The sequence below is a fragment of the Vanessa atalanta genome, chromosome 9 (assembly GCF_905147765.1).
Source record: "Vanessa atalanta chromosome 9, ilVanAtal1.2, whole genome shotgun sequence".
NCBI classification, from domain to species: domain Eukaryota; kingdom Metazoa; phylum Arthropoda; class Insecta; order Lepidoptera; family Nymphalidae; genus Vanessa; species Vanessa atalanta.
In genome coordinates, this window is record NC_061879.1 from 1927752 (window position 1) to 1946649 (window position 18898).

Here is an 18898-nt window from a genome sequence, read left to right on the forward strand (position 1 = left end):
TTGTCTTGCTGGACAATTTTCACTCGAATCTAATTCAGAATCAGATTCTCATCTAAATATTTACTAATATTATAAAGAGGTGATTGTTTTATTCGTCTGTCTTTTTGTCCAATTTTTAATCCTTCACCATCTCAAATACGATATATAATAATATTTTCTGAGAGTTTCATCCGAATATTCTATACTAATATTATGAAGAGGTAAAATTTATTTGTTGATATATAAGGGATAAGCTGCGGAACTAATTATCTAATTCTAAAAAAAAAAAAACTTGTTCAGTGGTTTGGTCGTAAAGACGTAACAGACAGATTTACTATCGAATTTATAATATCAGTATTTTACATTACATTAGCAGGCTGTAAATTTCCCACTGCTGGGCTAAGGCCTCCTTTCCCTTTGAGGAGGTTTGGAGCATATTCCACCACGCTGCTTCGCTGCATAATTTCGTTGAAATTAGACACATGCAGGTTTGCTCACGACGTTTTCCTTTACCGCCGAGCACGAGATGAATTATAAACACAAATTATACACAGGAAAAGTGGTAACTGCCTGGGTTTGAACCGGGTTTCTAACCACTGGGCCATCGAGGCTCGGAATATTAACCTTTGTGAATAATTAAATGATAAGTTTTTTTTTTTTAAATAAAACCGTACATAAAAGAAAGAGACAGTGATGTAGAGAAAGAGAAGAAAAATTCATCTGGAGACAATAACGCTTTCTCCTTACGTGACGAGTTCTGTCAGTACACTACTGCAAGCCGCGTAAAAGGACTTCGTCGCAGGAAACACAACGACCTCAAATAAATGGGACGCAAGCAAACGAATTACATTGTGATATCGTGTTACCGACTCTACATTAAAATCATCTTCCTGGTGTTTAATGGCAATGATACACACCAATACAGTCAGTCGAAGGTTACGTAGCATTGAGTCAATGACTTTGTGGTCTGTGATTGTGTTTGTTTATTTTTAAGTCAAGTACGTCGTGGATATCAACAATTGACTTAAATTTTGAAATGAGTGATTGACAACGTACAACCTAAATCACTCGACTTAATAGGATGGAAATTTGCATAGGAATTGGGTATGCATCAAAAGTGACCACTAAGAAACGATTTTTTACTAAATGCATATACATATATATAGCCAAATAACATTTTTTCAATTTCTATCAGTCTGTTTGTTGTTTTCCGGCTAATCTCTGGAACGGGTGGACCGATTTTGATGGGATTTACACTGGTAGAAAGCTGATGTAAGAAGGAGTAACTTAGGCTACAACAATAAGTTTAAAAAAAAAATTCAAACGCGTAGTCGCGGGCATTGCTAGTAAGAAATATTATTAAACAGGAAAAAATATATACTATAGAAGAAGTAAGTCGTTTCTTAAGTTAGAAACATGTAAATCGGTGTTGAGTCATGATAGTAAGCGGCCACTGTCCATAGACATTGAAATATTAAACGTTCCTTTATCAACCAATGCGCCACCAACCTTGGAAGCTAAGATGTTTTGTCCCTTGTGCCTGTAGTTGCACTGGATCATTCACCCTTTAAACTGGGACAAAAATACTTAGTATTGATGTTTCGTGGTTTTTTTTTTACTTCCCAGGCTTGCACAAATTCCTTCCAAGCGCATTAAATATAAGGCTATAATTATATGTAATCAATGTACCACTATTTATTTACATAAGAATTATTGATATTAAGTCCTTATATACAAATATGAATTAAAAATAGTTACTGTATAAATCTTGACCGCGTGGAATGGTGGCAAGAATGTTCGCTACGATTATAATCGTAATGTAAATTTTATCGAATAAACCCAGTAAAGAACTCAAATTAATCTCTAAGACTTGGTCATGGCATAACACTGCAAAGAAATGGATAATTTAAATATTTATTTGATTTTATTGAAATATTTTTATTTCACAAAAATCAATGGAGCTCATATCAGTTTCAGTCGAATTTATTTTTATTTCTAAAAGAAAAGTTTGTTCCATATCTCAAAGAAATAGGTTTCTTCATTCAAACTACATTTTTATAACAACACAAAGAGAACTCAAGCAAAGGCTTTAGTTTTAATAACAGTGGAATGACTTTCGAATTGGAATTCTCGGTACGTGTTTTGTATCGTATTGATCCAAGTTTTCACAAAACAATACAACATTGTCGACTTTATTTCAAGTTACATAGAGTCTACGTAAGGATTACTTTCCAGCAAACTCCGACCTGGCGCAACGTCAGGTCGGAGTTTATTATGTAAACTGAAAATGAATATTTTGTTTGTTTTATGTTATTAACATACTTGTTTTTTGAGTATATCTTTCTATCTATTGTCTGGCAGAAAAATGTATAAAAGATCTTGGTATATGCACGTAATCCACTATCCTAGTAGGCTCTGCCAAACGGAAATGCGCCTTGGAGCCGAGAAAGCCCACTGGCTAGAACGCGTGCATGTTAACCGATGACTATAGAATCAAACACGGGACCATGCATACATGTGTTTATTTTGTGTTTATTAATTTTAACCTAATTAATTCATCTCGTACTCGGCGGTGAAGAAAAACATTTTGGCGAAATCAGCATGTATCTAATTTCAATAAAATTCCAGCACATATGCTCTCCACCAACGCGCATTAGAGCACCGTGGTGAGATGAGCTCCAAAATCTTCTAAAAAGCAGAGGACTTAACGCAGCAGAGATATTTAACGGCTGTTTACCACTTTACTACTTTACCTAGTTTAAATGTGTAAACATGGCATATATCATCAAGAAAATACTCGTTGAATTCTGTTCTGTTTCTGGGAAGATAACCTTTACATTTATAGTCTATCGACGAGACTAATTCTTAAAGAGAACTGTGTAATAAAATGTTGTATAAGATGTTTAATTAATACCAGTCGGTAATAAAATTAATTTATCAGCGTTATTGTCGCATCGATATCATAAAGTTCATTCATTTTCATTCCAATGTCCATTCGATGAGTAATTTCCCCAGACACTTGGAATTGTCTGTTCGAAACAAACTGACTTTATAATGGAAAAAAAATTGTGGGATGTATAGAAGTTGTCCATTGCAATTGTCTATATTATGTCGATTCATTTGAATTTTGATCATCATGTACTCTAGCTAGTATCTTCGTCGGCCAATATCGGCGACTAGCCTGTTAAAAAAATTAAGTTTATTAATAAAAAAAAAAAACAAAAATCAAAATCAAAATATACTTTATTCAAGTAGGCTTTTGTAAGTCATTTAACAAACTATATTAAGTGAAGCTACCACCGGTTCGGAAAGCAGATTCTACCGAAAAGAACCGGCAAGAAATTTAGTAGTTACTCTTTTTCAACATTTAAAAATACAAGGTCACGTTAGTTAAATACAATTATATAATATATATTTAATATATCGTGCCTGGAAATCAACAATTATTAGTCAACAAGGATAGCAGAGACACAAGTTTTCCCTCCTTTGCTTTCCACTCACATCTTCTATTCATCACCATTAGAGAGAATATACTCCACTACTGTTCGTGCTTTCTGAGAATTCTTTAACAGAAGCCCGCCCCCCATAACTTCTTATTGGCACGATCCGGTTGCAACATAAAATCTCGGGAATGACTGCTACGGTAAATAAGTATAAACAAATATGTTTAATATAGAAGCGTTATATCTTATTTGATCGTGAAAAGGGATAAAAGCAAAATGTTGTCACCTTGTTAATAAACAACATTAACATAATATCCTCCCGGAAAATGGATTGTGACAATTTGAGCACCGCGCACGCTCATTGGTCGAATCAAATAGCGCGCGCCTCCCGGCTATTGTTACACACTTCCGTTCTTTTTTCAAAAACATTCTCCCACTGATTGCAGGAAAGTTGCTACGCGTAAAAAATACCACCATTTCAGAAAAAATAAACTTCCGGAAAATGTAATACATTATCAAACGAAGACAAAGCGATATGTTGCAATTATCATTATAGCAGGTTTAGCGGAAACAACGTCGTACTCGTATGTACATAATTATGTATATCAAGAAACACGGAAAGATTCTGTGTCCAATAGCTGTCAACTGTCATGTGACGTACGAAGTATAAATTTTTTAAATATTATCACTTGCGATTCCGGTTCACTTGGGATCGAGATACCCTTGACATCTTTAGGACGGGTAATCACTAATCACGTCTCAAAATAGAGCTATGTCACGTTACAGACGTTTCCTTCCCGACTTTGATCTTAGTATTTCGGGAGGAACGTATCGAGAACCCGGATAAATATTTAAAATCAGTTCATTTGTTTTTATTAAAAAAATATAAAAACTTAAGCTGTGTAGATTCTATGTAGACTTCGTTTTTGTTTATTGCGTGAATGGATAATGTCGCATATAATATTTATTGGTCATATATTTTTAGACTGAACAAGCGAGTAAAATCGAAGTCTTTAGTAACGATTACTATACTATATGATACGTAATATTTTAATATGTTTATTTTAAATTAAACTTACTAAATTATTACTTAAAAAAACTGTTGCTGCGTGTTTTGCGTTGTTTTGTTAAACAATGTTTTTCCTCTTTCTGTCATGATAGAATTGAGATTAGAAAGAAGAAGACAGTATTATTTTAATGATAATCTCAAACAATATTTATAGCTAAAGCCAAAATAATCTTGTATTTAAGTGTCATCTTTACTTAATAAATTGTATTTTGGTAGAGGCAAACGAATTACGTGAACGTCGTATGCTACTCCCTCCTCGACGACCTCGAGTCGAGGTCGAGTAGTATGTACACCGGTTTTCATGGGTACGCCACTCCGAGGTCTCGGGTTCGATTCCTGGTCGAGTCGATGTAGAAAAAGTTCATTAGTTTTCTATGTTGTCTTGGATGTGGGCGTTTGTGGTACCGTCGTTACTTCTGATTTTCCATAACACAAGTGCTTTAGCTACTTACATTGTGATCAGAGTAATGTATGTGATGTTGTCCAATATTTATTTATTTATTTACTTTAGTAAGTGTGATCAGATCAAAAGAGTATTTTATCGTGTGCGGTATTTGCTACTCACAGCCCGCATATACGGGTTGTTTATACTCAGAACACAAGCTTTGCTATACCCTATATGTCCTTTGAATATGTATACAAATCTCTAAAAACCCTTCTGAGAATAATGCAGAGTATCGCTGCGGTGAATTCGTTTATTTTTAACGAGTGAAGACTATTAATAAATTCGTTTAGACTTTGAACAAGGAGGTAACGTTTTTGATTGGGGAATATATTCTGTATATATACAACTATTTCTCCTCTGTTTGTCAATAGATTTTTTTCGTTGCTATTTACTACGATTCGTATAACTAATAAAAACAAATTTAGTAGAAAACACATTTTTAAATCATGCAAATGATTAAAAATTTATTAATACTGGAAGTCGAATTTATACTAATGAAAACACAAATAAGTCTTTGTCTAGGAAATGCATCTCGTAATAAAGCTATAAAAATAATAACTGCGGTAATCATTAACGTTTACAGCATTAACATTGTAATTTATTGACTATTTGCTTGATAAAAAGTAATAAAAAAAAATAATAGCTCATAAAATTTTATATAACTTTAACATGAAGTATTTGAAGAGATATGCTTCTATCCCACACACACACACACATTATAAATTTCGTAGATTACCTGCAAAATCCGACAGACCTCGTGTTTCTATTTATATACCTACGTATATACTTATATTAGTCATCGAGATTGAATGAAGTAAAGAAGCTGATATAGCGCCATTAAGTAGCGAGTTCTCCATAGTAAAAAATGTACCAATTTTTATTAGGATCGGTTCAGCTTAAACATATTCTGAAACATACTAACATCACTTTATATATATAGCGGATAGCCCTTCATTATTATGTATGTGACGATATCGTCAAGACTGACCGGCCACCGCAGTCTCTCAAAGAGACGCAGGAGATATTGCAAATGTAGGTAAACTCTCGCACTAATAATCCTATCTGACTGAAAAGAGTTCAGACGCAGTATCAACGACTTAACGTTCTTTCCGAGGCAACACGTACACACGTGTACATGGGTACTCACTTCCATCTGTCAGACTCCAGGTTGTTACTGAGAATTTATCCACTGAAAAAACCAATAACATTAAATAGACTTAGAGTTTCAACCCAGGAGATCAGGATGTACGAAATTATATCAGGTTAATAGACCAAAGAGGCGGACAGTTGTGTATGTCTGTAATCTCTATATAAATAGCATCATATATCGTATATTTACAGAATTATGTACGACTAATTACTAGATGTTGGCATTCATTGAAATACGTCTCTAATTTATTTTGTAAATAATTGCCCGTTACTCGTATACGTTGTATACGTTGATACTATGCCACCATAATTCATGTCAGTAGTTAAGTAAGAGCTATTAAGAACAGCCAACATTAGTCAGAAAATTAATGCTGTAGAGCTTTGATCAAAATTACTGGAGATGTAAAAACTAATTTTATTCCCCGTATGAATTTTACGATACCGGTTTCTCGTCTGGGAATGTCGAATCTTTTAGATTTATAAAGCTGCGTATGTTTGCCAGGCATTACAACGAATGCACTGCGCTCCAGTTTTTGTCACAAAAATGGCCACCACTTAGATCAGTTTCAACCGAATATTATAATATCCACTACTGAAGAAGTTAGTTCGCGAACATGATGAAGTTTTAAAATTATAGAACAAAGTCCCATCGCCGCGTCTGACTGCCTGAACGCGATAAACTTAAAAACTACCGAATGGACTTTCCAAGGACGGAGTGGCTTATGAATTAATGACGATAATTATTGGAAATATCCGAATGTATAAGGTAGACTGGGATCTTTACTGTCGTACGCCGTGAAAAGGAGTCTCAATTGCAACGTGTGCGTGCCATGACCATGCTAGGAACGTGTCGTGAAGATGAGCCTATGACCGTTCTGTAAACGTCATCCATGGAGCGCCAACCATTGTCGGCGAAAATATTTTAGCGGTGCCAATATAACTGTCGCTATGTCCAAAAACCGTTATGCAAGAGTGTGATACACTGTTTTGGGGGGCATAGTAGTCCAAGTCTGTGTCGTTCTCCCCGTACCTTATACATGCATAATGGTACGAAATGGTGTACTGGACAGACTCCTTAAACCAATATCGTTACACGTATTAGGATTTCTACGTTTTACGTAGTTTTATTCGTCTCGGTTAAATATAGGTTGCGTAGCTATTAAATAATAATATAAATCCTTCGAATACGATAATACGGTGATTACTATCACTGGCACATACGACGGAGTAATTACTTTGATTACATCATTGTATCAGTTTTATCAGTAAGAAATTGTAATTAAGACATTGTGACGTAGAAATATAATCTTTTATGCATATCATCGATTAATTAAACTTGACATACGTTCGAAAATTTGAATGCTCTTAGATTAACGAGTGGTTGAAATTCGAAACTCAAGGTTAAAAGAATGGATACGAATTATTGACGTATTAAATAAGCGGCAACAATTTCCGAAACTGATTGACTGGATACTAATTTTATTATTATTATAAATGCGAAAGTTTGAATAGAATGTCGTTCAGCAGCAGCCGAAAAGATCCGAATGAAATTTGGCACTGAGATAGGTAAAGTGGAATAACACTTTTCATCCCGGAAAAATCTACCTAACATCTCCTCGCACTTGGACGTAGCCGATAACAATTTAATAAACTTCACTTATTGCTAAGTTCCAACATTATAATCAACGATTGATATTTTTCAAAATCAAAGTGCATTTTTCTACCTTATAGATCCAGAAGGTTTAAAGGTAGATCTAGAACAGGTTTTGCTTAAAAATTTAGCCCATGATGAAATAAACGTTGCTTAAATTGTAACGCTCATGCAGTATTTGTAGTCGCTAACTCAGTATTTTCAATCGCTATTTATTTGCCTCGCTCTCATTTGAATACGTAGTTTGGATAATGTATTGCTTGTTACTTTTTGTTAAAGTTTATATCGAAGTTTGGATAAATATACTCAAAAATAAAAGGTATCGGCAATGTGTATTTTATTTATGAATTTCTGTAGTTATGACATTTTGTAAATGCATCAAGTGAGATTACTGTATGAATATTTTTGAGAGAGTCATTATGTAAGTATAATAAATTAATTTCAGCATATACGAACTCAATTTATTATCATTGTGAGTTGAAATTAAACGGAGATTACTAGCAGACGTTGCTATCCGCTGTTCATATTATATATTTTTTAAATGTATTTCAGAACACTTAACCACTAATCAGGAGTTTAATTCATGGCTTAGTATTGTATTAGCATTCGAAGTTATAAAGGTAATCATATTTTACGGGGGTTTAACACCGACCTAACCTAGTTCGAGCGGCGTGGATTAGGTGCTTAAACGAATCTAGGACGAAATACATCCAGATTTAGCGCACATTATGAGTCTAATTTTCTTTTAATTTTATTGTTCGAAAAATGAATTCGTCGTCATTTATTAAGGTCATTTCCGTTAAAAATATTAATGACCGCGCTAGGGCCAAATATGTATGGTAATACGATCGATCTATGAACATAAGAGAAGTCAAGAGAACGAATAAAAATGGAAAGATGACACGTGTAAGGAAACAGTGACTGAGAACATGTCTAGAGAAAGAGATGTAGGAAAGAGAAAAATATTTAGTCTGATTTCGAACAGAAATAAATCAAGCGTCGTGGGAAGTTAACGACGATGATGATCGCTAGGTAAATAAATAAATTAAAAATATCGGCCCCAAAGACAAGATAAAATATGGTGATAATATTAAAAAAAAAATGAAAGGAAATTTTGGTAAACTGTAACGTCAACATTGTTTTAATATTCAAATTTGAACTTGGACCTATGACCTCTGTTTTCGTTTTTAGACTCCGTTAATATTTAGCTGACCGTATTAATTCCACAGTGAATTGCTGTGATTATGTCTCGATAACGCCAAAGGTAAAAGGTTCTCTTTGGTTTGCGTGATTATAACGAAGTAACATAAAACCTCGAAACTTATAATATCAAAGGAATCGAATTGCCTTGATGAGAATATCGAGAAAACTATTTCAATTAATAGTTTTCGATGAAAACTAATTCATGTAAGTTCGATTCTAAAACTTGCGCATTTCATGAATAGATCTCTAATAATTGAAATGAAATTCTATAAGAGAACGAGATTTTTGTATTAGATATTTTTCTGAGTGAGCCAGTTTAACTCCAGTTACAAGATACATCTTATTTCTCAAGGTTGGTAACGCATTCGTGATGTGAGGGTTGGTCTGTGAGAAATAGTAACCATTTAAAATCGGGTAGCATTTAGTTAACCTAACTTTCCAAAACTAACAATAAAAAAACATCGTTGGATAACTTTCAATTATAGCCTTACTAAATCCTCTTTCTAAGTGAACGTCAAATTCTTATCGGCGGGTATATAATATATTAATCGTAATTTTAATTTCCATACTGGCAACATTATCTTATTGAGAATTTAATATAATAATAATTACATTAATAGATACGTATTACTGTATATTATTTTTGATGTTCTGAATGTTGAGGTCTTTTTATGGGATAATAACTCATAATCATTCGTCGCTTTTTCTGTCCATTTCATCGTTAACGTGCTAAATATCAAACGCTTTTTTTGCCATAAATATAAGCTTCATTAGGAGTGACCCGGACGCAATAAGCCTATTCAAATCAATGCGTAACTTATCTTTTATTTTTTCATTGATTTGTTGCTAGCTCGCATCGTAAGTAGGCACTGATAATTACAAAATCGACATTATGATTTGTCGTTAGATTATTGTGTTAATCAGTATCAGTATTATACAGGCTATTGCTGGTCGCCTCGCCGTGATGTTGGCGAATTTGAGCGGAACTTTGGTCCAGGTATGGAAACATTGTTTTTATTGCACGATTACAAAAATATTATTTAAAGTTAGTTGATCAATTCTGATCATTAGTGAAAATAGTGCGTGATAAGATTTTTAGTAATAGGTTTATGTAATAGTACCAAATTAAAAGTATCAATATTAGTTTCTTTAGCACGTGTGTCGAATCGCTCGTTTGCTCGTTTTTATATTTATATGGTATTCAAACGTTTTATATATTGTGAATTAATTGATTGAAATATCGTCAAATAGAGGTTTTATCATATTTATTCTTTGGATAAATAAATTAAAGCATTACTCTAATAATTTTATTTTACTGCGAGTACTTTGAAATTCAAACGGCACCAGATAACAATGTCAGTTTTTTTAAATATTTTATTGTAGATACTCAAAAATATTCTATAGTATGTACGTAGAGAAGAAATGTTTAAATCGTATTATGGATAGTGACAAATAAAAGACTAGTTTTTGTTGTGTAGTCTACTAACCGTGAGTAGTTATTATGGTAGTGAAAAATGTCGTATTGATACGTGACATTCTTAAATAAAAGTATTGTTGCGACTATTTGCATGCTCGTTCGTAAATTATCGGATTGCTAATATTGTAACAAATAGCAAATTCTATTACGTTGTCAAATTTAGATGGTATTTAAAACGGTTTAAGTATCAGACACATAGATGACCTTTACATTTGAAGCTTGGTCGTACTTTAACGTTAAGTTTGGATGATATCAGAATTAATTTATAGTTAGTAGGTCGATACGGTTGAATACTATTATTGATAACCTTATCGGTAGCGTTTTTCTTCGCTAATTTAATTCATAGTGTCTTAAAATTACTATCTATTGGCTAATACGTGCAAACTACTGAACTTCTTGTCGGTTCTTCTCGGTAGACTCTATACAAGATTAATTCTTAAAAATTAATTTATTTAAAAATATATTTTGATTTTAATGAATATTATTGATAATATTTATAATCGTTAACATTTCATACGATTATCATATATACAATCATTTTCATGCAATGTTAAAGTTCTTTGACCTGTGATACGACATTTACAGTTTGTTCTCTGGTTTACGAAATCAGACCGGTTTGTGAAAGATTTTCTTTCCGTATTCATTTCTCTTTGTTGTTCAAGATCTTGTCCTCATTGTTTGTTATCTCTAATAAAGACTTTAATAAGGTTTTATTATTTATACTTTTTATTAGAGAGATAACAAGCACAACAAAGTAAAAGCGTATGGCGACATACAAAACAAAGTATAATGTAAACACTAAAATAACGCTGAGTTATTTTTTTTTTCTTCTATTAATAATTATATTGATAAAAAATAATATTTATTAAATAATTTATTTACGAAAAAAAATGATAGCATTATCATCACAATTGAAATTTAAATATGTGCTAAGTAAAGTTACATAACGAGTAAATTTATCATTTCCGTGTTCCGGCCAATGACACGAACGGTAAATACTTGATGCCGATTCATGAAGTAATACAGATTTTTACGTCTCAGAACAAAGATTTTGTTGGAAGTGCGGTGTACAATTATTGTGCTCGTGATATGGGGCCTCCTCTCCCTTCTCGTTCCCCGAGTAGATTCAAGCTTTTCATACCATGCTGTTCCAATGCGATTTGTTAAATACGCATGTGACTGAATGTCACCTGACACATGAATGTTTCCATACAATATTTTGTACGTACCCAGATTTGTTTCCGTAAACTTCCGTTAAGATTCACGTGTTCTAACTCTTTGACGATCTCGCCTAAATGGAACAGTTAGGTTTAAACATGTGATTTTTTAATGAATTCACACTTAAGATAAAAAATACGGAATCGGAACAATTGACTGACCACGAAAAATTACTCTTTAGTAATATAAGTAATAATAGTACTTTCATTTATCTCCAATATTTAGGTAATAACTATATATCACTAAATAGTCAGTAGTCAAAATAAATTATCTCGGGTCTGTATTTGGCAGGGCGATAAGTTTTTTTTTTATGGCATTGGTTGGCGGACGAGCATATGGGCCACCTGATGGTAAGTGGTCACCACCGCCCATAGACAAAGGCGCTGTAAGAAATATTAACCATTCCTTACATCACCTATGCGCCACCAACCTTGGGAACTAAGATGTTATGTCCCTTGAGCTTGTGATTACACTGGCTCACTCACCCTTCTAACCGGAACACAACAATACAATGTACTGTTATTTGGCGGTAGAATATCTGGTGAGTGGGTGATACCTACCCAGCCGGGCTTGCAAAAAGCCCTAACACCAAGTAAAAGTTAGTTTGCGTATAAAATAAAACTACACAAATATGTTTACAGTTTCCGTTTTAAATATTTCAAGACTCAGTACAAGAACATAAGTAATATAAACTATATTGTGCTCAAGTACTATTTAAACATGTTTTATAACTCACTATGATTGTGCAAAGGTGTATATTATAGAGCAGCCTGTTAATGTTCAACGGCAACGGCCTCCTGTTCTTTTTGAGGAGACGGCTAAGAGTTTACTCCACCACACTGCTCCAAATGCGGGTTATTGGATACACATCTGCCAGAATTTCATTGAAATGAGGCACCTGCTGATATCCTCACTATGTTGACCTTCACTTCAGCACGAGATGAATTATAAACACGAATTGAGCTCATAAATTCAGTTGTGCTTGAGTTAATATTCACGTCTTGTAATCACTGGGTCATCACGGTTTTTTAGCCTTTGTTATAATATCTTAAACGAATAAAGCTTAACAGATATGCTTTGTATCTTTTCCAATGTTTTGATGTACGTTATCGTTGTTGTATCTTGTTTCTTTAACGAGACAGCATCATAATTTAAATATTAAAAATACTGTTGACTATAAAAATTTTAATTAAACTCGCTTAATATTTGTTGGCTGCAGGCCCATGTATTCTGGTGTTATTTTCTATATTTACGACGTCCTTGACCCAGAAATTTAGTTGCCAATTCTCTTCCTTGAAAGGGTGTTATTGATCTTTGTTTCGATTCTTAAACGTTCGTTTGTTATTTCATATTATTTACAACATAAAGCTGATATTATTATTAAGAATTTCTATTTAATTCTTTTTATGTTACTTTGTGTTATAACAAAATCTAAATATTCTTTATACAAATACACACATATAAGCACTTTTGAATCTTCATGTTACACGGTTGAATTAAATACCACCACCGATTTGGGAAGTAGATTCTACCGAGAAGAACCGGAAAGAAACTTAGCAGTTAATTTTGTCAGTAAAGTACGATTTAATTTATATATATCCTGCCTAGAAATCAACCAATATTTTATCATTAATATAATCTTGTATTGAATAATATGCCTTATTTATCAATGTTTTATAGAATGAGCTTTAAATTTTTAATGGGTCAATTTAAAAATAACCGTGTAATCTCTAGTTCGTTACGTCATTGCACTTTAAGACATTAATAATATGACCAGCAAATCGCTCTCTAAATCTTTAAACCGATATATAATAAAGTATTGCTTGGCGATTCAATAATAGTTGAGTGGATGGTATTACCAGTAGGAAATAATGAAAATCAATAGCATGAGAAAGTAGTAACGCCCTAAAAGAAAGTACTGGTAAGAGACGTAGGTGTGCTGGCAGTTCAGTATTCTGTTATATATTCATTTAATTATGAAAAATTTGAATGCGTTCTTTTAATTTTTTTTTACTTTATCTTTTTTGCAATATTCCGTTTCTATTTTTTTTTAATTTTAGATATCGAATTCGAATCTAATAAAACATATATCTATGTACAATTAAAATAAAAAAAAGCTTTTCGGTGTTCAAAGAGCGAACTATTGCTTCGTGTAATTGAAAATCATTATTATTATTAGTTAATCGTTTCTGTCAATATTACTTCTATAAAATCGTGGATACGGCTAAATCACGTGAGTAGAATTTTTCGAACCTGTTTTCAAAAAAAAAAATTATTACTTTATAGTATTGCCTCCTCGATTAATTTTTTAAATGGAAAAATATAACACAACGATCTGTTTTCGTAATTATGTATAACCTTTTTGCACCTTAGCTATCAATTACGATTTTTTTATTGCCGCCGACTGTTAACAGTCTGGATTAGGCTGTATTACACTTGCGTGATTCAGTAAACACGTAAAGCCATCGATCCTACGCGTGTACTGTTTCCGTTCGTGTCAGATTGCCGTTCTGACGGATTATGAGAGTGCGGTAAGAACCTGCACCTGTGTGTGTTCACAACTTGTGCATTACACTCTCGCTATCGTCTATAAATAATATATTATATAATCGAGAATGAAATTATTAAATACTTATCAATAATATCAACGATTGCGATAATTAATCTTATCGTTACGTTATGGAATTCGTGTTCTATTACTACGTCATAGTAATTAATTTGCTCAACTGTAAACCCAAGAGAGGTATCACCATTTGAAATAATAACCCTCGAACGATTGTACGAGATTGAATATTTTTTACGTATGTGTGCGCACGACTTATCCAAAATTAAATGAAAATATTTCAGTTGTATGTCCGTATCTGTTTTTAAAAACAACTACTACTAAATTCAGAATGGATTTCACCTTGTTTTCAATAAATACAATAATATAATATTTGTAGCAATTTTAACTTTTTTATTTTGTATTTTTGGCTTTGTTCGTGCGTTCCTAGACACAGAATTGTACTCGTAACTATAACAAAAACTTCCGAATGCCAGCCTACTACTGAGAATTCGTTATCTAAATATTCGATAATCTCTAACGCAGATGCTGAAAATTTTTACGGTAGCCAGTCTAGTAATCTTGAAATTTATAGATAAAATTACCATCTAGATTAAATTAACTTTAATAGGTAGGGCTTTGTGCAAGCCCGTCTGGGTAGGTACCACCCACTCATCAGATATTCTACCGCCAAATAACAGTACACTGTATTGTTGTGTTCCGGTTAGAAGGGTGAGTGAGCCAGTGTAATCACAGGCACAAGGGACATAACATCTTAGTTCCCCAGGTTGGTGGCGCATAGGTGATGTAAGGAATGGTTAATATTTCTTACAGTGCCTATGTCTATGGGCGGTGGTGACCACTTACCATCAGGTGGCCCATATGCTCGTCCGCCAACCAATGCCATAAAAAAAAAACTTTAAAAAGAAATGGTCTAGTCTTTAGATCAACGGAGTATGTTGATCTGAAGGCCAGACCAAGAAATAATAATTCAGTGCTGCTAAGATCGATACGATATTTAAGCCTTACTTTTATTTAATCAAACGAAGACTAAATGCAACTTTCAATAAGAAAGTCATTGACCTGGCTTACGAAATATTCCTTTGTTATAAACTAAACGGTTATATATAATAATAAATCGCAATAAAAGAGAACGTAACAATGACTCAACGCTCGATAGTTTCACACGATGTTAAAAATAAATACACAGGATTGTTTTGTATATGTAAAAAACTATGTATATACATATTATATATTGAATTATATAATTCAAAATATAAATTGATGTTATTAATTTTTTTATCGTCTAAGTAAGACTGAAAATTGTCCAGCAAGACATTAGCAGCCCGTAAATGTCCCACTGCTGGGCTAAAATCCCCTCTCCCTTTGAGAAGGTTTTGGAGCTTTTTCTACCACCCTGCTCCAATGCTGGTTGGTTACTCACGTGGCAGAGTTTCATTTAAATTATATACATACATGTTTCCTCGCGATGTTTTCTTTCACCGCCGAGCACGAGAATTATAAACACAAATTGAAAATTCAGTTGTGCTTGCCTGAGTTCGAAACTGCAACATCGGTTAAACTGCGCGCATTCTAACCACAAGGCCCCCTCGGCTGGAAAAAATGAAAATTTGAACCAACTTTAAGAATGAGAAATGCACTAAAAAATACTATTTTAATGTTATATTGACCTCAGCCAAATCGGGATACCCCCATGAATAACCATGGGGATACCGTACTTACTGAAAAAAAAAAAAAAAAACGAATATATGTCAAATACATAAGGGCTAAGTTAAAGTAAACAGGAATTACTTTATTATTGCAAATTGCTATCATAATTCATAACTATTGTCATTTAGTTTATAGAACAATGAATACTGTTTTTATTAATATTTACTTTATTCAAATGGTACTATAATCTATTCGTGTTGGTCCTTACAAAGTTAATTTAAATTTACTAACGGTCCGGAACGTCAGTTACTCTTTTCCACTGATTAAATCACATAGTGTGAAATGACTCAGACAATAAAACAAAAGGCGCGATGCTGCGCGTGCCACCAAAGCGAATACAAAACGAAAAAGTAAACACAAATTCCGATACCGAGAAAAGGCGCGTGTTTTTATTAAAACGTCAATAATTAATAACCGAAGTAACGGCACTTTTGACGTTTTATATTCTGAACATTCTGAGACATACAACGTTTCACAATTAATTAATTTACCCGTATGCCCAAGGAAGGATGGATTGAGTTTGTGAAGACGGTAACTTCAATGTTACGAGATTACATTCTGTTTCACTGTAGGTATTTCTTTCACGTTACTAATATTATAAGATTTGACAGGTCTGTTTTTTGAACACAATAATCGATTATTATAGATTTGGAATAAAAATGTAGTCCATTTATTGAGAAATATAGTTAAATATTCAGCATTACATTACGACCCATGAGGGCGAAGCAGTAACGGTGCATGCGGCTAAAACTGCGCGGAGCAGCTAGTATATATAATAAAAAAATATTTCCAAAATGGGTTCGACAGTTTTACTGGCAATTTAAACTTTAAAAACGTTCCGTTCCTTTCAAACGTAAGCAGATCGAAAACTTTAAAAATCTCCATAAAATTTAAAATCCATATTTTGAGGATGAAGTTTTCCATATATTTTCTTAGAGTTCACCTACTCGTACGTATTATAATAAAATCTTTTGGCAATTTTTTATAAAGTTAATGATATTATAAATAATATATTTTCTTTACATTTTTGACTTCTTGATTTAATCTAAAACTATTTATCCGAATGGTTTCTATTACGTTATTTATTTGAATGAGTTATTTAATATTTTTGCTAAAGTATTTGTAGGAGACATTTTGAAGCTACTTTAGTTGTTTTCAGAATTTGATTTTTATCGCAACATATTCGAAATTTAAAAATGTTTTTTCGAACAATATCTCATACAAAAAAGCATGACTTATTTTAATTTCAACATTTGTTTTATTATTTCTGTATGTCATGTTCACTGGTATAGTTCGATAGTATGCCCAAGATCAATTTCAGGTTCTGTCCACACGTCTTAGTTGGCAGCTCATTGGCTCAATATTATGTCATGCTATCACTTTCATGTCAGAAGTATGTGCAGTCTGGTCTCTATTCGAATTTACGACAAGAAAGTTTAAAAAATATAATGACTCAATCTGTTTTCGAAATAATTACTTGAATATAAGAGCAATCCATAAATATGTACACTTTAAACATTCGCGAAATCTATGTCTTAATTTTGTTTGCTTGTAAACTATGGCAGATACGACTTTGTTGATACGTAGAGAAATAAAAATTAAACGAGCGAGGATCACAAGCAAGATTTACTACTACAAAGTTTTCCTTCATCGAAGACAACATTTAATGTTTATTATCGAGGAAGACATACATTTATCATAAAATAAATAATTAAACATTTAAAAGATACAAATAAATCAAGAATATTTTATCAAATGACTACTATGTACGAATATTAAATGAAAATGATGCTCAATATTTAGTTAAATACTAGCCCAACCCGCGACATCGCTCGCGAAGAATTCATTTGGTGCTAAAAGTCTGTCAAGAAATTGTATCCTTAATCTAAAACTTTATTCCCTTGAAGGGTAAGAAAAGTAGCCCATGGCCGTCCTCGGGGTTCAAGGTTTCTTCGTATCAAAATTCATTTCAATTTATTTTAGCCGTGAAAATATAACAGACGGACAGACTTTTCGCATTTATAATATTAGTATTTAAATGTCACAGGATTTTTATTTCTTACTATATATACGTCTTGTGGTGTTTCAGGCTCTGCTTTGTTTGTCATACCGTTAGTAGGTCAGTGAGAATTTTAATAAGCTTTTAACATATGCGAGATATGAAATGGTTCATCTCGGCTACTATATACGCAACATGAAACGAAATAAATTAAACTATATTAAAATTATAATTGGATTGCTGGAATTAATGATTCCAGTTTTAATTAGGTTAATAGACATTGGTTCGCTTTTAAAATTGTATTCGGTCTATATCACAATAAACTGCCATTGATATAATACTTCGTTTTGACTTCATTTGTTTGAATTACGTACATATTATTAACATTTTGTGTTTGAGTATATATAGAAATTCTGCCACATGTGTGTTCCACCAAGCCGCATTGGAGCAGCATGGTAGAATATGCTCCTCAAAGGGAGAGGAGGCCTTAGCCCAGCCGTGGGAAATAACAGGCTGCTAATGTAAATATATCACAATTGGAAAAACTCACATATATGAGTGAACCAGTGTAAAAGATATATAGCCTAGGTAGGTGGACAGGCAAATTATCCACCAGATGGCGAGCAGTCACCATGCCCATAGACATAAACACTGTAAGAAATCATAAACCAATGGCGGTAGTCGTCGTTATTGTCTCATTGTTACTACGTATTGTTTTATGAATTGACACTCCTCGATGACTATGAATTCAGTGTATTTTTATAATTCTCATTATTCACAACACTATGTGATCGAATTTTAAGACAAAAGGTTAAAATATTTGTATATTTCATAAATAAAACTTTTACTGTGAGTATGACATAAGGAAGTAACAGAAAATGATACAGTTAAAAACAGTTTTAGTTTCGTTGGTTGTGTAATATACAGGGGTGACACTCTGACGTGAGCCTCCCACGCCCGCAGCTAACACCTACACATTCCCAAGGTCAAAT

The 18898-nt window shown here is 33.0% G+C and overlaps 1 protein-coding gene across 1 annotated transcript in view; it reads left to right on the forward strand.

Annotated features, from left to right (window-relative positions):
* The window catches only part of LOC125066138 (ATP-binding cassette sub-family G member 4), a 46910-nt gene that overhangs the window by 12740 nt on the left and 15272 nt on the right, over nt 1–18898 (forward strand). The window contains exon 2 of the mRNA XM_047674068.1: nt 9880–9936. Coding sequence (XP_047530024.1) covers nt 9904–9936 — 33 coding nt within the window. The 5' untranslated portion in view covers nt 9880–9903. The remainder of the gene's footprint in view (nt 1–9879; nt 9937–18898) is intronic.